General features: G+C 47.7%; 2 protein-coding genes across 4 annotated transcripts in view; one reads left to right on the forward strand and one right to left on the reverse strand.

Moving 5' to 3' along the window:
* Window positions 1-10,229, forward strand: part of BOC (BOC cell adhesion associated, oncogene regulated) — a 54,589-nt gene extending 44,360 nt beyond the window's left edge. For 2 of the 3 annotated variants that reach the window (XM_061366653.1, XM_061366651.1), the window contains exons 9-19: window positions 928-1,090; window positions 2,017-2,127; window positions 3,250-3,456; window positions 4,266-4,447; window positions 5,529-5,634; window positions 5,825-5,947; window positions 6,590-6,811; window positions 7,222-7,448; window positions 8,004-8,083; window positions 8,771-8,964; window positions 9,528-10,229. In XM_061366653.1, coding sequence (XP_061222637.1) covers window positions 928-1,090; window positions 2,017-2,127; window positions 3,250-3,456; window positions 4,266-4,447; window positions 5,529-5,634; window positions 5,825-5,947; window positions 6,590-6,811; window positions 7,222-7,448; window positions 8,004-8,083; window positions 8,771-8,964; window positions 9,528-9,712 — 1,800 coding nt within the window. In that variant the 3' untranslated portion in view covers window positions 9,713-10,229. The remainder of the gene's footprint in view (window positions 1-927; window positions 1,091-2,016; window positions 2,128-3,249; window positions 3,457-4,265; window positions 4,448-5,528; window positions 5,635-5,824; window positions 5,948-6,589; window positions 6,812-7,221; window positions 7,449-8,003; window positions 8,084-8,770; window positions 8,965-9,527) is intronic. The other variant, XM_061366652.1, reaches the window with a different exon arrangement.
* Window positions 10,230-11,508: 1,279 nt separating this feature from the next.
* Window positions 11,509-15,838, reverse strand: part of CFAP44 (cilia and flagella associated protein 44) — a 48,459-nt gene continuing 44,129 nt past the window's right edge. The window contains exons 29-33 of the mRNA XM_061366654.1: window positions 15,347-15,463; window positions 14,251-14,452; window positions 13,393-13,553; window positions 12,497-12,631; window positions 11,509-11,935 (exon numbers count right to left, since the gene is read on the reverse strand). Coding sequence (XP_061222638.1) covers window positions 11,798-11,935; window positions 12,497-12,631; window positions 13,393-13,553; window positions 14,251-14,452; window positions 15,347-15,463 — 753 coding nt within the window. The 3' untranslated portion in view covers window positions 11,509-11,797. The remainder of the gene's footprint in view (window positions 11,936-12,496; window positions 12,632-13,392; window positions 13,554-14,250; window positions 14,453-15,346; window positions 15,464-15,838) is intronic.

Genomic DNA, 15,838 nt, shown 5'->3' on the forward strand with positions numbered 1-15,838 from the left:
GCTGCCCCTGAAGGCTCAGCAGCCAACAGGCACTCCGGTGCCACGCAGCCATTACCTTTGTTTGTTAAGAATGTCTCTTTCCTGGGCAGTAGCAGTGTCCAGGGCTCCCCTCCCCGGCCTCACAGCTCTGCGGGCCTGGGAATAAAAATCAAACGAGGCAGGCATTAATCAGTCAGTGTCAGACGCTTGGAGAGGATGAATGATAACAGCAGAGCCCTGGCATTTCCGTTCTGCTGCTTTGCCTGCATTGCTGATGCTCCTCTCGGCACCGGGTCACTTCAGTGTCCTGCCCATCGGCCTGCAAAAATATTATGCTTGCAGCTGGGGAGGAGGAGGAAGGTCCCACCTTCCCTCCCCGTCTGCACAGGGCATCGGGCATCACCGAGAAATGGGCTGTGCTTCCAAGCCTTTCTGGGGGCCACAACCATACATGGCCCCTTTCCTGCAGAAACCTGTGCTCAGATCTTAGAATCAACTAGGGTGGAAAAGACCTTTAAGATCATCAATTCCAACGTCCACCATGTTACTGAGGGCCTCATCCACGTGGTTTTTGAACACTTCCAGAGATGGTGATTCCACCACTTCCCTGGGCAGCCTGATCACATGTTCCAATGCCTGATCACCCTCTCTGTGAAGAAAGTTTTCCTCATATCCAATCTGAACCTTCCCTAGTACAGATTGAGGCTGTTTCCTCTTGTCCTATCACTTGTTACCTGGGAGAAGACACCAGCCACCTCCTCTCTCCATCCTCCTTTCAGGTAGTTGTAGAGAGAGATAAGGTGCACCCTGAACCTTTTCTTCTCCCTCATGTGATTGCAGGGCAGGCAGCCCTGGTTGGTACACAACCTGCCATGAATTCTCCTGAGCTTGGAGCAGGCCAGAAGCCCAGCCTGCCCTAGCTTTGCAACGCCCATGTTGGTCTCTCAGCAGGTTGCCAATGCCTCAGACAGCTGGGCAGTGAGGGACGTCCCAGCCTCACAGCACCGCCTGACCCTCACCAGGCTGGACCCTGGCAGCCTCTACGAGGTGGAGATGGCCGCTCACAACTGCGCTGGCGAGGGACAGACAGCCATGGTGACCTTCCGGACTGGTAAAGGTCAAACCTTTCCCTGGGTGTTCTGCTGGAGTTCAGGGCAGGGCCCCTCTGAGAAGTCCCATCTCAGCCCTGAGGCACCAGGCTTGGGACAACGGCGCTGTTTCTGCTCTGGAAACCCATCTGCCCCCAGCTCAGAGCAACTCTGTCAGAAGGGAATGTGGAGGGTGGGGAAAATCAGGTTTCGCCTCTGCCTGGAAGTGCCTTGGAGTAAGTCCCTTTCTCTCTTGGATTCTCAGTTGGACACCTGCAGAATCATAGAAAATAGGTCTGGCGGGGATGTCAGGAGGTCATTGAATCCATCCTCTGCCTGGAGACAGGGTCAGCCCGTGGGGGTTATTCCTGCCAGGTGTTTCTCTAATCTGTCCTTAATGGCTTGCCCTGCACCAAAGGGAACTCCAGGCCTTCCCATGTAGTCTGCTTGGTGCAGAGTTGTCTTTGCCACTAAAAGGATGTTCCAAATGTCTACACTAAGCCCCTCTGTCCCCTGACTGCCTTTCACGTCTCCAGCAGCTGTGGGGAATGGCATTCCCCTTACAGCAACCTTCCCCATGGCAGTGGGCTTGCTCACGTCTCCCTTCAGGCCCCCATCTTGTACCAGTTACTACCTTCTCAGACAGAAGTCTAGCAGCATTTCAAGAAAACCAATTAAAAGCTTTAGAAAATTAAGTATGAGGGGAACCTATTAACAGATTAACAAACCTGCCCCTTTAGCTTTAGTTCCTGCCCGCAGGTTGAGTGCTTTGAAGCCCTCAGTTGGAAGAACTCGACCTTGGGGTTCAAAGGTTCAACTTAGGGCCGTTACAGTCCAGGAGTACTTACTTCAGCATCGTGGTTGGGAATATTTTCAATGCTTATCACAGCAAAAATGAACCCCGATCCCCATATGCATGTCACTGATGCCACCTCTCCCTTCTGCACAGGCCGGCGCCCAAAACCAGAGATTGTTGCTAGCAAAGAGCAGCAAATCCAGAGGGATGACCCAGGCACAAGCACTCAGAGCAGTAACCAGTCTGACAACAGCCGTCTGTCCCGTAAGGCCCTCCCTCAGCTGGGCAAGGAGGGAGGATGAGGGGTGCTGGATCTCCTGGGGGTGGTAGCGACCAGGCCATACTGGTGTTGAAGTCTCTGCTGGATCTCCAGGTCTTGACAAGGAGAGGTCCTTCTTGGACACCCCTCCTACCGCATTGACAGGCAGTCTGTCTTAGGGGAGCAGGCTGATCCCACTGCCTGTCCCCACCATTAATGTAAGGATTTGTCAGAAACTCTTGTGCTGGGTTCCATATGGTGGGTTCAGAAAGCCCTGTGAATGTGTGGGGCACAGGACCAACAAGCTGGGGTGCATCAGTGGGTGCTGGGGGAGTGTGAGGCAAGAAGGAAACCAACCATCCTTTTCTCTCAGCCAAGCCCTGACAAGGGGCAACTGTGCCAGTTCTAGAAGTGCAGGGTATTTTGCTGCACCAGCTCCTTACTGGTTAATCCAATTCATTGTTTTTCCCGTCTTGCATCTACCATTGCTGTTATTCACCAGAGCCAATATCCTTTCTGTGAAATTCTCTCTTTCAATCCTTTCTTGTGAAGTCCTCTCATTCAATTACCCACACTCATTCATGTGTTGCCTTTTCTTTCATCTTCACAGCTCCTTTCATCTCTTTTCTCCCAACTTTTGACTATTTTCCTATCAAATTTCATGTCTGTAGTTCAGAACTTTTCCCTGTTTCCTCCTCAGCTGGTCTTCTCAGTCTCTCCTGTTTTTACCTCCTACACTCACCTGTCCCCACTGTCAGTTTCCCTCTGTTCACTGCTCCCACATCAGCCAGGCCTTTTGCTCTGTCTCCAGCTCTGCATCCACATCTCTCACTGCTCTCCCTCCCATGATGGGTGTACACACCTCAAATCCTACTTGAGTTGGGAGTGGAAATAGAGGAAGGTGCAAGCAGGAGTAAAAGATGTTTGCAGGGCACAAACTGAAAGGAGTGAGGATTTGGGGGTGCCAGCTCTAATGAAGAGACAGAAGAGAGCAGGCAGGACTTAAGAGCATGTGGGTGGGTGCAGTGCAGGCAGACCTTGCCCACATGCTTATAAGATACAGGATCCTCCAGACAGAGCAAGAGAAATGTGTTTCCTGTCCTGATGTCCTTCTGTGCCCCTTGCAGCTCCAGAGGCACCAGACCGTCCAACCATCTCCATGGCATCAGAGACGTCCGTGTATGTGACGTGGATCCCCCGTGGGAACGGTGGGTTCCCCATCCAGTCTTTCCGAGTGGAATATAAGAAACTGAAGAAGTTGGGAGACTGGGTCCTGGCCACCAGTGACATTCCTCCCTCTCGCCTCTCTGTGGAAATCCCAGGCTTGGAGAAAGGTAGGCAGGTGTTCTCCTCCCTGCTTCCCGGAGGTCTGTAGGAAGCTGTGCAGTCCCTGTAGGATGGTTAGCCATCTGTCATGTCCTGCTTAGCCCTGGCATGCACAAGCAAAACAAAACAGCCCCAGCTCCAGCCCTATATGCATGGGGGAAAACTGCAAATGCTTCTCCAATTTCTCCAGCTGCAAAGACCAGCATAGATTTGACCTCCCTCAGGGAGGCTTGTGCATGCTTTTCTGTATTACAGGATATAGTTACTAAAGGCATTTGGTTTTGCCATTTACTAGACAGGACAGAACTTTCTTTAGCCACAGGCAAGACAGATGGGTACACAATTCCCATTGCACTTCACATGAGAAAAGACAGCATCACTGAGCTGGACAGTTTAAAAGGGCAACACATCCACCCCAAATTAAAGACCAGTAAAATCATGTTTGGGTAAAAAATTATTCAGGCTTTGAGCTTTTAACTGATGTTTATGTACTTAATTTCTGTGAGGTAGAGAAAGGACACTTTCCCATACCTGCTTTTGGGTCAGGACATACCAATCCACACACACTTTCCAGAGCTGCTACTGACCTCTAGACCATCCAGACAAGAACTGGGGAAGGCAAATAAAAGCAGGCTCCATTTACCACATGGGTGAAATCTGGCCTTTCAGTGCTTGTACTTCGATCAAAACCTCTCTGTAGGCCCTTTGCCTTTTGGAGAAGGTGTTGCTCCTGTCCACAGTCAGACCTGTGCTGACAGTACAAGTCTTGGAAGACTCCAATCTCTGCAGTTCTTTTATTTCCCATTTTTCCCTGTAGGCACATCCTATAAATTCCGTGTCCGCGCACTGAACATCCTGGGAGAGAGTGAGCCCAGTGCAGCATCTCGGCCATATGTGGTATCTGGGTACAGCAACCGAGTCTATGAGCGCCCTGTGGCGGGGCCATACATCACTTTCACAGATGCCATCAATGAGACCACCATCATGCTGAAGTGGATGGTAAGGTTTGTAGGGGCAGAGGTTACTGAACGTGCAGGGAGCAGGGGTGTAGCAGGTGCTACTTGCCGTCTTAAAGGTTACCACACTGGAGGTGTCACCAGCACAAATGCATCTGCGATCCAATAGCGCCCTCCACCAAAGGAGGATTGGGCTTAGGTCATGTAGATGTGGGGGAAGCCAGAGAGCTTAGGAAACCCTTTTTGACTGAATCCAGTGCTGTACACAGGCGGCATTTCAGCAGATAATCATAGGGTCTCGACCATTTTGTTCAGCAAGCACAGCTCAGCAATGCACAGGATAGCTGCTTGCTCTCCCAGCGAAATTCCTGGAATCCATTAGCACCTCTGTCTGATACATCCTTCACTCTCACTTGCTGGGTAGCAATCCTAAGTGTTGGTAATCTTTTTAGGAGTGGGCAGGATCTTTTGGATCACAAGTCCAGATCCAAGTGTTTCCAACGGCTTAGAGTTTCTTCAGAGGGATGCATTGCCCTCTTCTCTCCCAGCTGCTTCTAGCCAGAAATTGCTACAGGGCAGGATGGGCACTGGTGTTTATTTAAACACAAACAGTGGCTGATAAAACGCTGGGTGAAAGATAGCAATAACACACGGAGCTGGGACAGTACTGCCCTGGGTGGAGGAGGAACGAGGTGTCTTAAAAATCCTGGGACTCCTGGGGTCACTGGTTCATGGAAAGATGCAGTATGTCTGAAAGCCATGGGCCTGCTGGAGTCAAAGTGAACGTATGCCTGCCCTTGCCCAGGCTGAGATGCTGCTGCTTGAGGATTTTTTTCTCTGAAGCATTGGTTGTAGTTGCTGAGAGGGAGCAGAGTACTCGATGCTTGGGGTAACAGGACCAGACTCATGGCTTCTCTGCTACTTGGGAAGCAAGGTGTGAGAGACCTTATATAGCACTGAGCTCTTGGAAGTAAGCCCTTACCACACAAACCAATGGCAAAACAAGGACGATTCCCCTTCTGGGACTTTCTCCTCTTCTATCCTATTTATGGCAACTGCTCCTCACCTGGTACAATATGGAGCACAGATATCTCTGCTAATTTCTGCTCTCCTGTTCTCTGCAGTATATCCCAGCCAGCAATAACAACACTCCCATCCATGGTTTTTACATCTACTACCGACCCACTGACAGTGACAATGACAGTGACTACAAGAAGGATGTGGTAGAAGGTAAGCGATACTGAGAGACTGGTCCCAGTTGCTGGTTCCTTCTGGAAGAGCAGACAGCCAGAAGGAGCCTGTGCACAGAAGGGTCTGCTGCTGCTGTCCAGGCCTGCTTTTCCTAGTAGTGCTGCAGGACCATGCCAGCTGCATGTTTCCTGAGGAAGCCAACAGCACCATGTGTTTGCTCCCTCCTCAGGAGATCGGTACTGGCACTCCATCAGCCACCTGCAGCCAGAGACCTCATATGACATTAAGATGCAATGCTTCAACGAGGGTGGTGAAAGCGAGTTCAGCAACGTGATGATCTGTGAAACCAAAGGTAACCAGCTTCACAGGGCACCTCTGGGAGCACTGCATGCTGCCTTCCCTGCCTGCAGCTGGGGCAGGTGCTATCTCTGCCTGACTGTGTGGCATCCAAGCTCAGGCAAGGTGATGGATGCAGCACTGGGGAGAAGAGAGACAGAGGTTTGTTGATGCTATTTGATGGGTATGTGTATATACCCATGCCAGTACTCACAGACCCCTTGTGCAGGGCCCATCACTGTTTTCCTTGAAGGAGTAGTTACCTTTTGTTTTCCTAAGTGTCACACAGATGGTGACTGGAACCAGAAGGGTTCCAGTCTGGAAAACTCCTGGGTTTGGTTATAAGCAGGTCCCACTTTGTTTTCCAAGAAGCTGCACTGTCATGGTAGGAACAGCATGAAGTCCAATTGTGTGTTTTGGAGAAGCTATTTCCCTTTTGTTTAGCAGCCCCAAATTCTGGCAGATCTGTAAGCCAAGCATAGATTTTTCTGTACTGCAGTATGCAATAGCCTAGGAAGACCTCTGACATCCAGGGGCGCTTCTTTAAAAGCCACCATAGACGTCTGTTCCTTCCCGAGCAGCACAGACATGCCTGGAGTGGGTTGCTCTCCCACTTTCCATGCCTGTGTCTAACACTCATTCTCTCTTCCCTTTGCAGCTCGGAAGTCCCTTGGTCTGCCAGGTCGTCTTCCACCCTCCACAGTGGCCCCGCAGCAGCATCCCCCACTCAGTGGTGGGCACAATGGCCTGGGGGCAGGAGCCATGGTGGCCCGTTCTAGCGACTTGCCATACTTGATCGTGGGCGTTGTGCTGGGCTCTATCGTACTCCTCATTGTGGCTTTCATCCCCTTTTGCCTTTGGAGAGCCTGGTCCAAGCAGAGTAAGAGTTCTTTCTTGAGATTTACAAGATGTGCTCTGCTTGTGGGTTATTTTTGCTCCTGGGTGTCACTGGGTCAAACACCCAAATTGTGAGGCTGCACATTCTGTGCCATGGGGAGAGGGTGGGCAGAGGGCAATCTCAAATGTCCTGTGGAATCCCATAAAGACAAAGCCACTGTTTGTCTCTTGTCCTACTTACCTTATTGGGAAGGACCCCTGGGATTAAGATGGGGGAAAATGACACTCCCTTTGCTTTCATGTAGGGCCCCTTTACATTTCTCTCCAAGGATGCTTTGGGTGCCAGAATAGCTGCCTGATGGGACACAGCCTAACATTAGCCCTGCTGAGCTTCAAGAAGCTCAACCTTACCTCTGATTTTGGCCTCAGAATTCCTCTTCTTTCCCTCTGCAGAGCACACCATTGACATGGGCTTCCCAGGAGCTGGGCTGCTGGTCTCGTCCTGCCAGTACACCATGGTGCCTCTGAGTGGCATCTCTGCTCCTCGTGCCAATGGACATCCTTATGTTAATGGGCAGCCCTATGCCAACGGGGCACATCTGAATGGCATCTGTCCCTCTGCAGGAGTGGGGTATGCAAGCACCAAGCCCCGAGAGTACAGTCCAGATGAAGTGCCACAGGTATGTCCGTAACTGTGGTTAAAAGTTGGTTTGACATGAGCTTGGAGGTTGCAGTGAGAGGGCTTCTGCAGACAAGTCTGGCACCCCTTGCAGCATGTACAAGTGTCAAGACTGGCTTCTTAAAAGAGTTTTCCCCTTTGCAGTGAAGTCTGAGACATAGGAGGAATGGAAAGGTCTCTCAAACACTTGGTGAAAAAGTGGTTTCTTGAGGCAGTAGCTCTGTGGAAGAGGCAGTGAGCAAGGGCTACTCTTATAGGAATGGTTCCTGTTTCTCCTGAGCAAAGCTCACAGGGACTGACAATGTTGAGGACTCAGTGTGCAAATAGTAACACTGGCTAAGGCAGTGCCATAGCCGAGGCTATAAACTGATTATCATCCCCTTTGATTCAGCAGTAAGCGTGAAGTGAGTTTTTCTGTGCTTAGTTCCGCTGTCCTCTGTAGCAAAAGAAAGTTACACCTTTTCCTGCCCCATGGCTCTGGTTCCCAGATCAACACCTGCTTCTTAATGCTGCTGTGTGGCATTGCTCTGCTGAGAATCCTTCTCTCTCCTTCCAGTCACACGAGGAGACAAGTGCTTTGTTGCAGGCAAGAGTGCTCCAAAATGGGAATGTCCAGCAAGACTACCAGCCCTCCAGGTTAGTCCTAGCTTGTGGAGGGGAAGTGTGGGATGATCCAGCAGGACCCACAAGATCACATGCTTGCAAGAGCTTGCCCTTACCACACTCCTGTCTGTCCCAGTTCACTTGGGAATCAAGTCCATGCTTCAGCAGTAGGCCTTCTTGGTCTAAATTCTCTTCACACAGCTCATTTCTCTTAGCGTTTGAGGGAGGAATAATTTATTTGTACAGATGGCCAAAACATACTTCCCCCTGCCTCCTTTTCCTCCCTTTGCTCCTAAGTGGGAGACTAAAAAGTAGAATGAGAGAAGCTAACATCTATGAATGAATGCTGATAAGCAGCTGCCCCAGAACCTGGCCAGGATCCAGTTGTGGGTGCTTTCATGTCTTGTTGTTCAGACATCATTATTCCCATGCTTCCTGGAGAAGGTATTCCTCCCAGCTCCTGTGGTGCTCATTAGGTGTTGAATCATGGACATCCCACAGGTACCTTCCAATTTCTCCTTTTCCCTCATTAGGAATGCTCTATGTCACTGCATTGATGCAGCTGGCAGAGATGTTACATAAGTCTAGCTTTCAAGGAGGCAAAATCCATGCCCATGGCAGTGGATTTGGAACTAGATGATCTTTAAGATCCCTTCAAACCCAACCATTCTATGACTGTGGTCTGTTAATAGTGCTGAACCTCTTTGTCTGCCTCCCCAGATTGCCCAACCCAAGAACAGAAGACAGCTCATTCCTTTACAGTCTCCCAGATGACTCCACTCACCAGCTTCTTCAGCCACAAGATGACTGTCCTCACCTTCAAGAGCACTTTGTTGGTCTCCATCATCCAGTGATGGGCAGCAAAATGGGAGTCCCCAGCCTGGATGCTCGGCGGGATCCCCTGTTCCACCAAGGTCAGTGGTCTGGAAAACTGTGTTTCATCTCATTGTTTCAGGCTGATCTTGCAGAGAAATCTCACTGTAGAGCCTTTCTGATGGCTCTGTTCATGCTTGCTTCTGCAGGGCAAGTACAGTTTTAACACAACAGCATGGAAAGACCATACTAGCAGTTGTGGAGTGTAAATTGCCCCGGTCAGTTTTAGAGGACACATTTCTCCAAAAGCTTGCACTGTAAGCTGCTGGAAGGGCACACACCCAGCTCCACTTACAGAGCTGCTGTCCTTTAGTCCTTAATTTTGTGTTTTCTAGACTGCCAGTAAAACAGTACAGTCCCTGAAAAATTACGTGAATCCATCTCCCTAGAATATGATCCATTGATCCAGCCCTGTCGTGTGGATCAGACCTGTGGTGTGCAAGCGCAAGATCGAAGTCCCGTGTAGCCAGGGCTTTCAGAATGCAGCTCTTCCTCTTTGATCAGAGTACCTAACCTCATAGAGTGGACTGTTGACAAGAGAGCTACCACAGCATCTCTCATTTCTTTATGCATTGTAATCATTTCTTGCCCCTTTCCCTTTCAGGAAGCCCTTGCTGCCTCGGCCTAGTGCCAGTTGAAGAGGTAGAAAGACTGGATTGCTGCCAGCCCAGAGGAGATCTCCATCCCCAGAATCCAGTGATCTCATCTTTGGGTCAGGACCTTCCAGGACACCTGAACAGCAGCCCACCACCACTGAGGCCTTTAAAGACTCATGCTGCTGCCAGCTAGGGACCAAGCTGCCTTTTGCAAAAGATTTATTCTAAAGAGAAAAAGAGAATGGGTATTTATTTTTGTATAACGCCCCTATTTATATATTTATGCACTTGTATATAGATGTATATGTGCCTTTTTATAATGCTATGGAGACAGAAGGCATCCTCACCAAGGTCACAGGAGGGCCCAAGAAATACAGTGGCAGCTCTCCTTGGCACTGGGCTGTTCATCAGAGCACAAGATGGAAACAGCAGCACAAGAAACGTCGCAGGACATAGGTGCAAACCAATGCCACCACCAAGATCTAGCACCCTCTTGGAATGAGGGCTTCACAAAAGATAATGCTGTCAAAAAGGTCTTTCCCCCACAGGAAGGTTTGTCCCAGTAACCCACTCCTGTGAATGGACTGGAGTTATGCTCTCTGCCTGCTCATCTTAGACAACCCTTCACATACACTCCATCTGCAGACGCGTATCTGTAAAGACAAACCCACGCTTTAACATCTAAAATAAAGGCTTTAGTCTTTTCTGTGGCTGGCTGTATGCTAAATCCTGCCACAGAATGAACCTGCTCTTTTTCACTTGCAGACATACAGCAAGCAGGACGTCTGGGGAGAGGGGACATTTCCTGCTGCTACAGTTTTGCAGATAGCCACAGATAGGAATGCTCTTAATGCTGAGCTCAGGAGAAGAGGGACGGCTGCTGCCTGCACCAGTTACGTGACATGGAGGTTTTAGCGAGGAGCACAGCTAGAGGAAATGTTCATTTATCTCCAAGGACAGCTGCATGAGTTTGGTGATGGGGCAGATAGACAGAGGCAGATAGACAAGTAAATTTCTGCAAATGTTGTTTCCTTACCCCCCCATCCTGTGGTTTTCGAGCTTCAAAAGCTTTCAGCATCCCAGCCCTGTGGACAAGGGTGGGTTTTCCCCTGAAGGAAACAGGGGATGCTCAGCACCTTCACAGGGACCCACTGGAAAGGCAGGTTGCACAAGTGCCATTCATGTGATTGTGCTGGGGCCAGCAGGGGCAGTTCTTGTGCCTGGCTGGGATATGGTTGGATCCTGGATGAGTACACCAGAGAGAGGAGCAAAACCAGGGGAAGTGGGGAGGAAGAGCAAGAGCAGCTACAGATTGTTCACTCTGTTTACTTAAAAATTAGCAACAACCCCCAAGTCTCCCTGTGTGCCTTGAAAAACTTTGCACTGGACTGAGTGCAATACAACCCCTCTGCCTGGGGGTGAAGGAAGTTTCCACAGTTAAGACAGGGTAAGTGCTGTAACTGATCACACACTGCTGCTATACCAGATGCCAGAGGTAAAAAAAGAATTAAACCTGAAACCATACACTCTGATCAGGCTCAAGCCAGTGGAATTACAGACTGACTTTGCATTTGCTGTACCCTCTTTCTGCCAGGCAAATACCCCATCCTCCACTACAGTGCAGTTTTCCACTGCTACAGAAGCAAGTGGGAAGGTATTCAATAGGCTGCATTCCCATCTGAGCTCTATAGGCCCTGAGGGCCCTTTGCTTTCCCCCAAACAGGCCACTTCCCTTGATGCTAACTAGCTCAGTCAACAGAGAAGTACCATTGCTGCTAGGATATTCAGCAATAAAAAAGGCACCCTTAAGGCAGATCTCTTACTATTTTTGAGGACAAAATTACCAAAGCTCTATATGCCCAAGCAAAAACTCATATCCAGCCTTCAACAGCTACTCATGTGAAGAACAGACATATACACAGACAGGGCATCAGCCCTGGGCAAATTTCTGCAATAAACCAATAACAGCCTTTAGTAGTTATATTTCCACTTCTTTATTCCGTATCTTTCACTAAAGTCACATTTTGATAGGAGAAACAAACACAGCCCATTAAAACTAAACCCCTGCATAGCCAAAGGAATTAATTTCACACTTCCAGGTGTGACTACTGCCATAGTTAACTACATCCATTTTTAAGGGAAAATAACAAAACTTAGAAAAACTAACAGTTTCTGGTGTAAGAACAGGGAATGATGCAGTTGGTGTCTCAGGATCCTGTGGTTAAGAAGGTTGTAGAAAGAAGCATCCATCCTTTCTGCTAAGGACAGTGAGTTCTTTTCAGTACCCACCTTTTCTGTTTAGAAGACTGATTTCTCGTCTTAGGAGGGCTGTGTCACCAGCGATGCGCTTGAGCCGTGACTCCAGCCTGGCCGCCTCTTTGATGTCAGTAGTTCTAGTGTGCTGAAATTCTGCTCCCTGTAAGGAAAGAAAAAAACAGCTCCTATAAAACATGATAATAAATAAACAGTGGAAGTTATTTCAAGTGGGAAAGAGAAGCTTCCCAAGAGGCAGCACAGCTCCATGACTTCTCCACTCTTCAGTCAGAACTACTTGTAAGTCGGAGTGAAGGAACACTGACTTGGACTCAGACTGTCACAGGTGGCTGCCCTATTCCCTAACAGAGACCAAAAATACTTCATTTGGCCATTTCTGTGTAACAAATGGATAATTTTGACTTGCCATGAGATATTTTTTAATTAATTTTAATTAGAAGTAAGATGAATTTGTTTCAATATTAGAAAGCAGCTAAGTAGAAAATTACAGAGAAGGTAAGGTAAGGCCTGCTTCAGGATCAGTTAATTAATCTCCCTTCCTACAAGACCTGGGGCAGCCATTCAGCCTGTGCCACTAGGCAATATTAGCCCAAACTGCTGACAGCAGAGCAGGATGTGAGACCAGAGAGCTGGTGAAGGCCAGATGATCGATCCTTTTACCCATGTCTGAACAGTCCCAGACCTGCAGTGGTTAAAGGCTTACCATATCATTCTTTAGTGCAGCCAGCTTAGTTTCAAGTTGATGCTTTTCAAAACAAAACTGGTTCAGTTGTTGCAGCTTGCTGCTGTTTTCCTTTGTTAACTTCATTAGCTGCTGCTTCAGGTCTGAGATTCTTTTCTAGAAAGTAATAAAAGGTTGAGGTGGGATGAAAGAGGACAGAAAGCATGAGGTGAGGAAGAAATGCTAGGCACAACATAAGTGTCACAGAAATGAGGCAAACAAGAGACTGATCCCGCATACACCACCTGATCCCACAGTACCTTTAGTGCAAACTGTCACCTTTTCTTTATTTTTAAACTTTGGAGATGCCTAAGTAGGTAAAGTAGTTGGGCAAAGGTGTGGAAAGAGAAAGCCACTAGGTACATTGTACTTCTGTATGTGCCCTTCTGTAAAGGCAGCATAAAAGTGTTGCCAGCTTGCACCACAGTAGCTGAGCCTTAGGCCCCCCCTAGGTAGAGACATAAGTTCTGCAGACTGCACAGACTAATGTCCCAGGCACAAACCAGGGCTGCCCTGGACTCAGTTTGTTGATGAAGGTAGCAGAAGGAGGCAGTAGGTGGTGAATGGCAGGTGAAACCCAAAGGAAAGCACTCTGGAATAACTTCATGTAGGGACTGAAGCAGAAAGATGCATTTGAGGAAAGTAACATAAAAAGATCATCAACTACCTTCATGAAAAATAGAATGCGTGTGCATCAGCAACTGGAGCAGAGGCAAGAATGATGATAGGAAATGAGAGGTGGACATTACTGTCTACTAATGACAACTGAAAACCACCTCAAACATGAACATGTTCACAAAAGATTTCAGTGTAACTGTTCAGTCCCAGAGAAATTAAACCTTGACAGATCATCATAGCACTCTTTTCCTGCTCCTTACCTCCCACTTTTTGAGCTCCTGGGAGTGCTCATATTCTTTCTCCATTATTTGCACTTCCAACTCTTCCACACGTGTGTTATCAGAGTATGATTGAACTGCTTCAAAATCAACCAGCCGTCCAAACTTCTTCATCATCAGGTAATTGCACTTCTCTTCCAGTTCTAACAGAAGGGGTAGGGCACAAATGGCAGCACTGTCTTTCATTGGTTAGTAAGAACTTCTGCCTTATCCCCAGCTCTTTGTCTGAGCTCTTTGGTATTTGCTCTGTAATAATTAATTCACACAAGCCCACAAACAGCTCACAACTGAATGTTGCTGCCTGTCCTTGCCCATGACTGTGACTGTGTGGTCACTAAGTCACACTTTAAGCCGGTTCTAGTAACCTGCTCCCACACCAAAAGCTGTACAGGGCTTCTGGAGGTCTGGTGGTAGACACGTCTTTGGGTTTGGCCCTTGGGAAAGTGTTTTGATTAGAGCTTGTTTCATTCTTCCCATGTTACACAGAGGAGGAAACTGCCAAAAAAGCTTTGTAGAAAGTACATTTTTCCTAGCAGTTCTGGTTTACAGCCAAAAATAGCAATCGCATGTCCCGACTTCCAGTGTCTCATCTCAGTCAACTCGCCTTATACTAAGTTCCCAAATGATTTCAGAAGCCTAATGACTCTGCAGTGCTGGAGAACTACCAATACTTCATCAAAACATTCCATTTCATCTGCTCTTTCTGTTTGATTTTCTGCAGTAACCAGCTGTGACATCTATGTGAGTGTAAAGACAGATATCTGGTGAGTTACCCACACCAAGTCAGGGGGACAGAATTAGCATTAGTATGCTGTGCTGTTCAGAGTTTCTGTTACTCACGTCGAATTGTTATCTCCATCTCCTTTTTGTCCTGGATAAGCTGCTCATGTTGCTCCTGAGCTGCCTTATAGATCTCTCTTTGCACTATCTTTTCTTTATGTAGGTCCACAATTCTCCTCTGCAAATACTCTAAGGATTGGTTGGTAAATACCAAAGCCTGGGAGAAGTCATTGGGCATCTCCTCATTAATCAGGTACTCCACCTAGAAAAAACAGCCACAAGCAAGGCCTTTACTTATGAAGGGTGTTGGTGATCTCTCTGGATAACAAAGGTGTTAGAGAACTAATGAGTGAGGTAATAGTAAGCTTAGGCCCAGCTCACATTTTGGGTCAGGGAATCACTATGACTTGGGAAAGCTCAGACTACTGAGAGCTGTGATGACTGCATACATATAAAGATGTTTATCCTTCTATGGCACCTGGAAGAAGAGGGGAGTAAGGGACTCCCTGTCAACTGTACTTTTGAATGATTCAGGAGCTGCAGGATTGCATAGTCAGGCCTTAGACTTGTATGTCTTAATTACCAACCTTTGAATGAAGGGAGACAGAGCACACAGAGAACTTAGCTTTCCTGAGAGGTATAAAAGCCAGAACAGGCTTGTTCTGAGGACAAGATTCAGCCTAGAGGAAATATGAATTTTCTCATCATCCCTGTGTTCACAGGGATGTGAAGATGCATGCATTGCATCCGATACAGCATTACTTATTTGTCAATATTCACAACAGTTTCAACAATTTGGGGGCTTCTTTGGGGTTTTTTTTGAGGGAGGTGGTTTGGTTTTTTTTTTCCAAGAGAGCATCAGTGGGTATGGAACTGAAAGAAAATCCCATGACTAACCTATAAAACACTTGAATACTATGCACATTTCAGCAATGGGCTGACCTCTCTGTCCTTGCCTCTTTTCTGTCAGTATAGGAAAAGGGGAAGGAGGAGGAAAGAATCTAGAGGAAATAGCAGCATAAAGTTCAATTAATGGCACTTCACTCCCAGGAGACTGTTATCATTCAGGAACTAAGGGCCCCAAAGAATAGTAACACCATTGTTCAGATGTACATTGGCCATTCTGCAGCTGCAGATGCACAACATCTTGAATTACCTGATGGAGTTTCAAAGGCACAACTACATACAGATCATTCATTCTCTGCTGCTTTTCCCACTGGAAGGTATCCAGTTCCCTGTATGCTGTGTCCAAACTGGTTTTCAGTTCTTTTGCCTGCAGAAAGACAAATTGTGGACAAAAAAAAAATCTTGTGGCACTCAAATACAGCAAGGTTCTGTGTTAGAGTTCCTGATCCAAAGGGAAAGAAGCATAGGAAAAAAATGCTCTTTTTTTTTTCCCTACATACTCTGATAGATGAGTTTCACAGGCAGACCCAAGGCTTATAAACATACTCAGCAAAATTCTACCCTGAGTACCTCTGCACACATGTACACTTGTAACGTCTCCTTAGTAGAGAAGCCATGTATGTATTAAGAGACAGCTGCTTTGTTTAGTGTCTAAAACACTTCTAGATCTACAGAGTCTAAAAGATATTTTTTTTTATTAGGTTATGCCTGAAAATGCTTATTGATTCTGCATGAGAAAAGA

This window comes from Neopsephotus bourkii, unplaced genomic scaffold (assembly GCF_033783945.1).
Source record: "Neopsephotus bourkii isolate Nb327-2 ecotype Australia unplaced genomic scaffold, CSIRO-AGI_Nbou_v1 NB_1350, whole genome shotgun sequence".
Taxonomy (NCBI): domain Eukaryota; kingdom Metazoa; phylum Chordata; class Aves; order Psittaciformes; family Psittacidae; genus Neopsephotus; species Neopsephotus bourkii.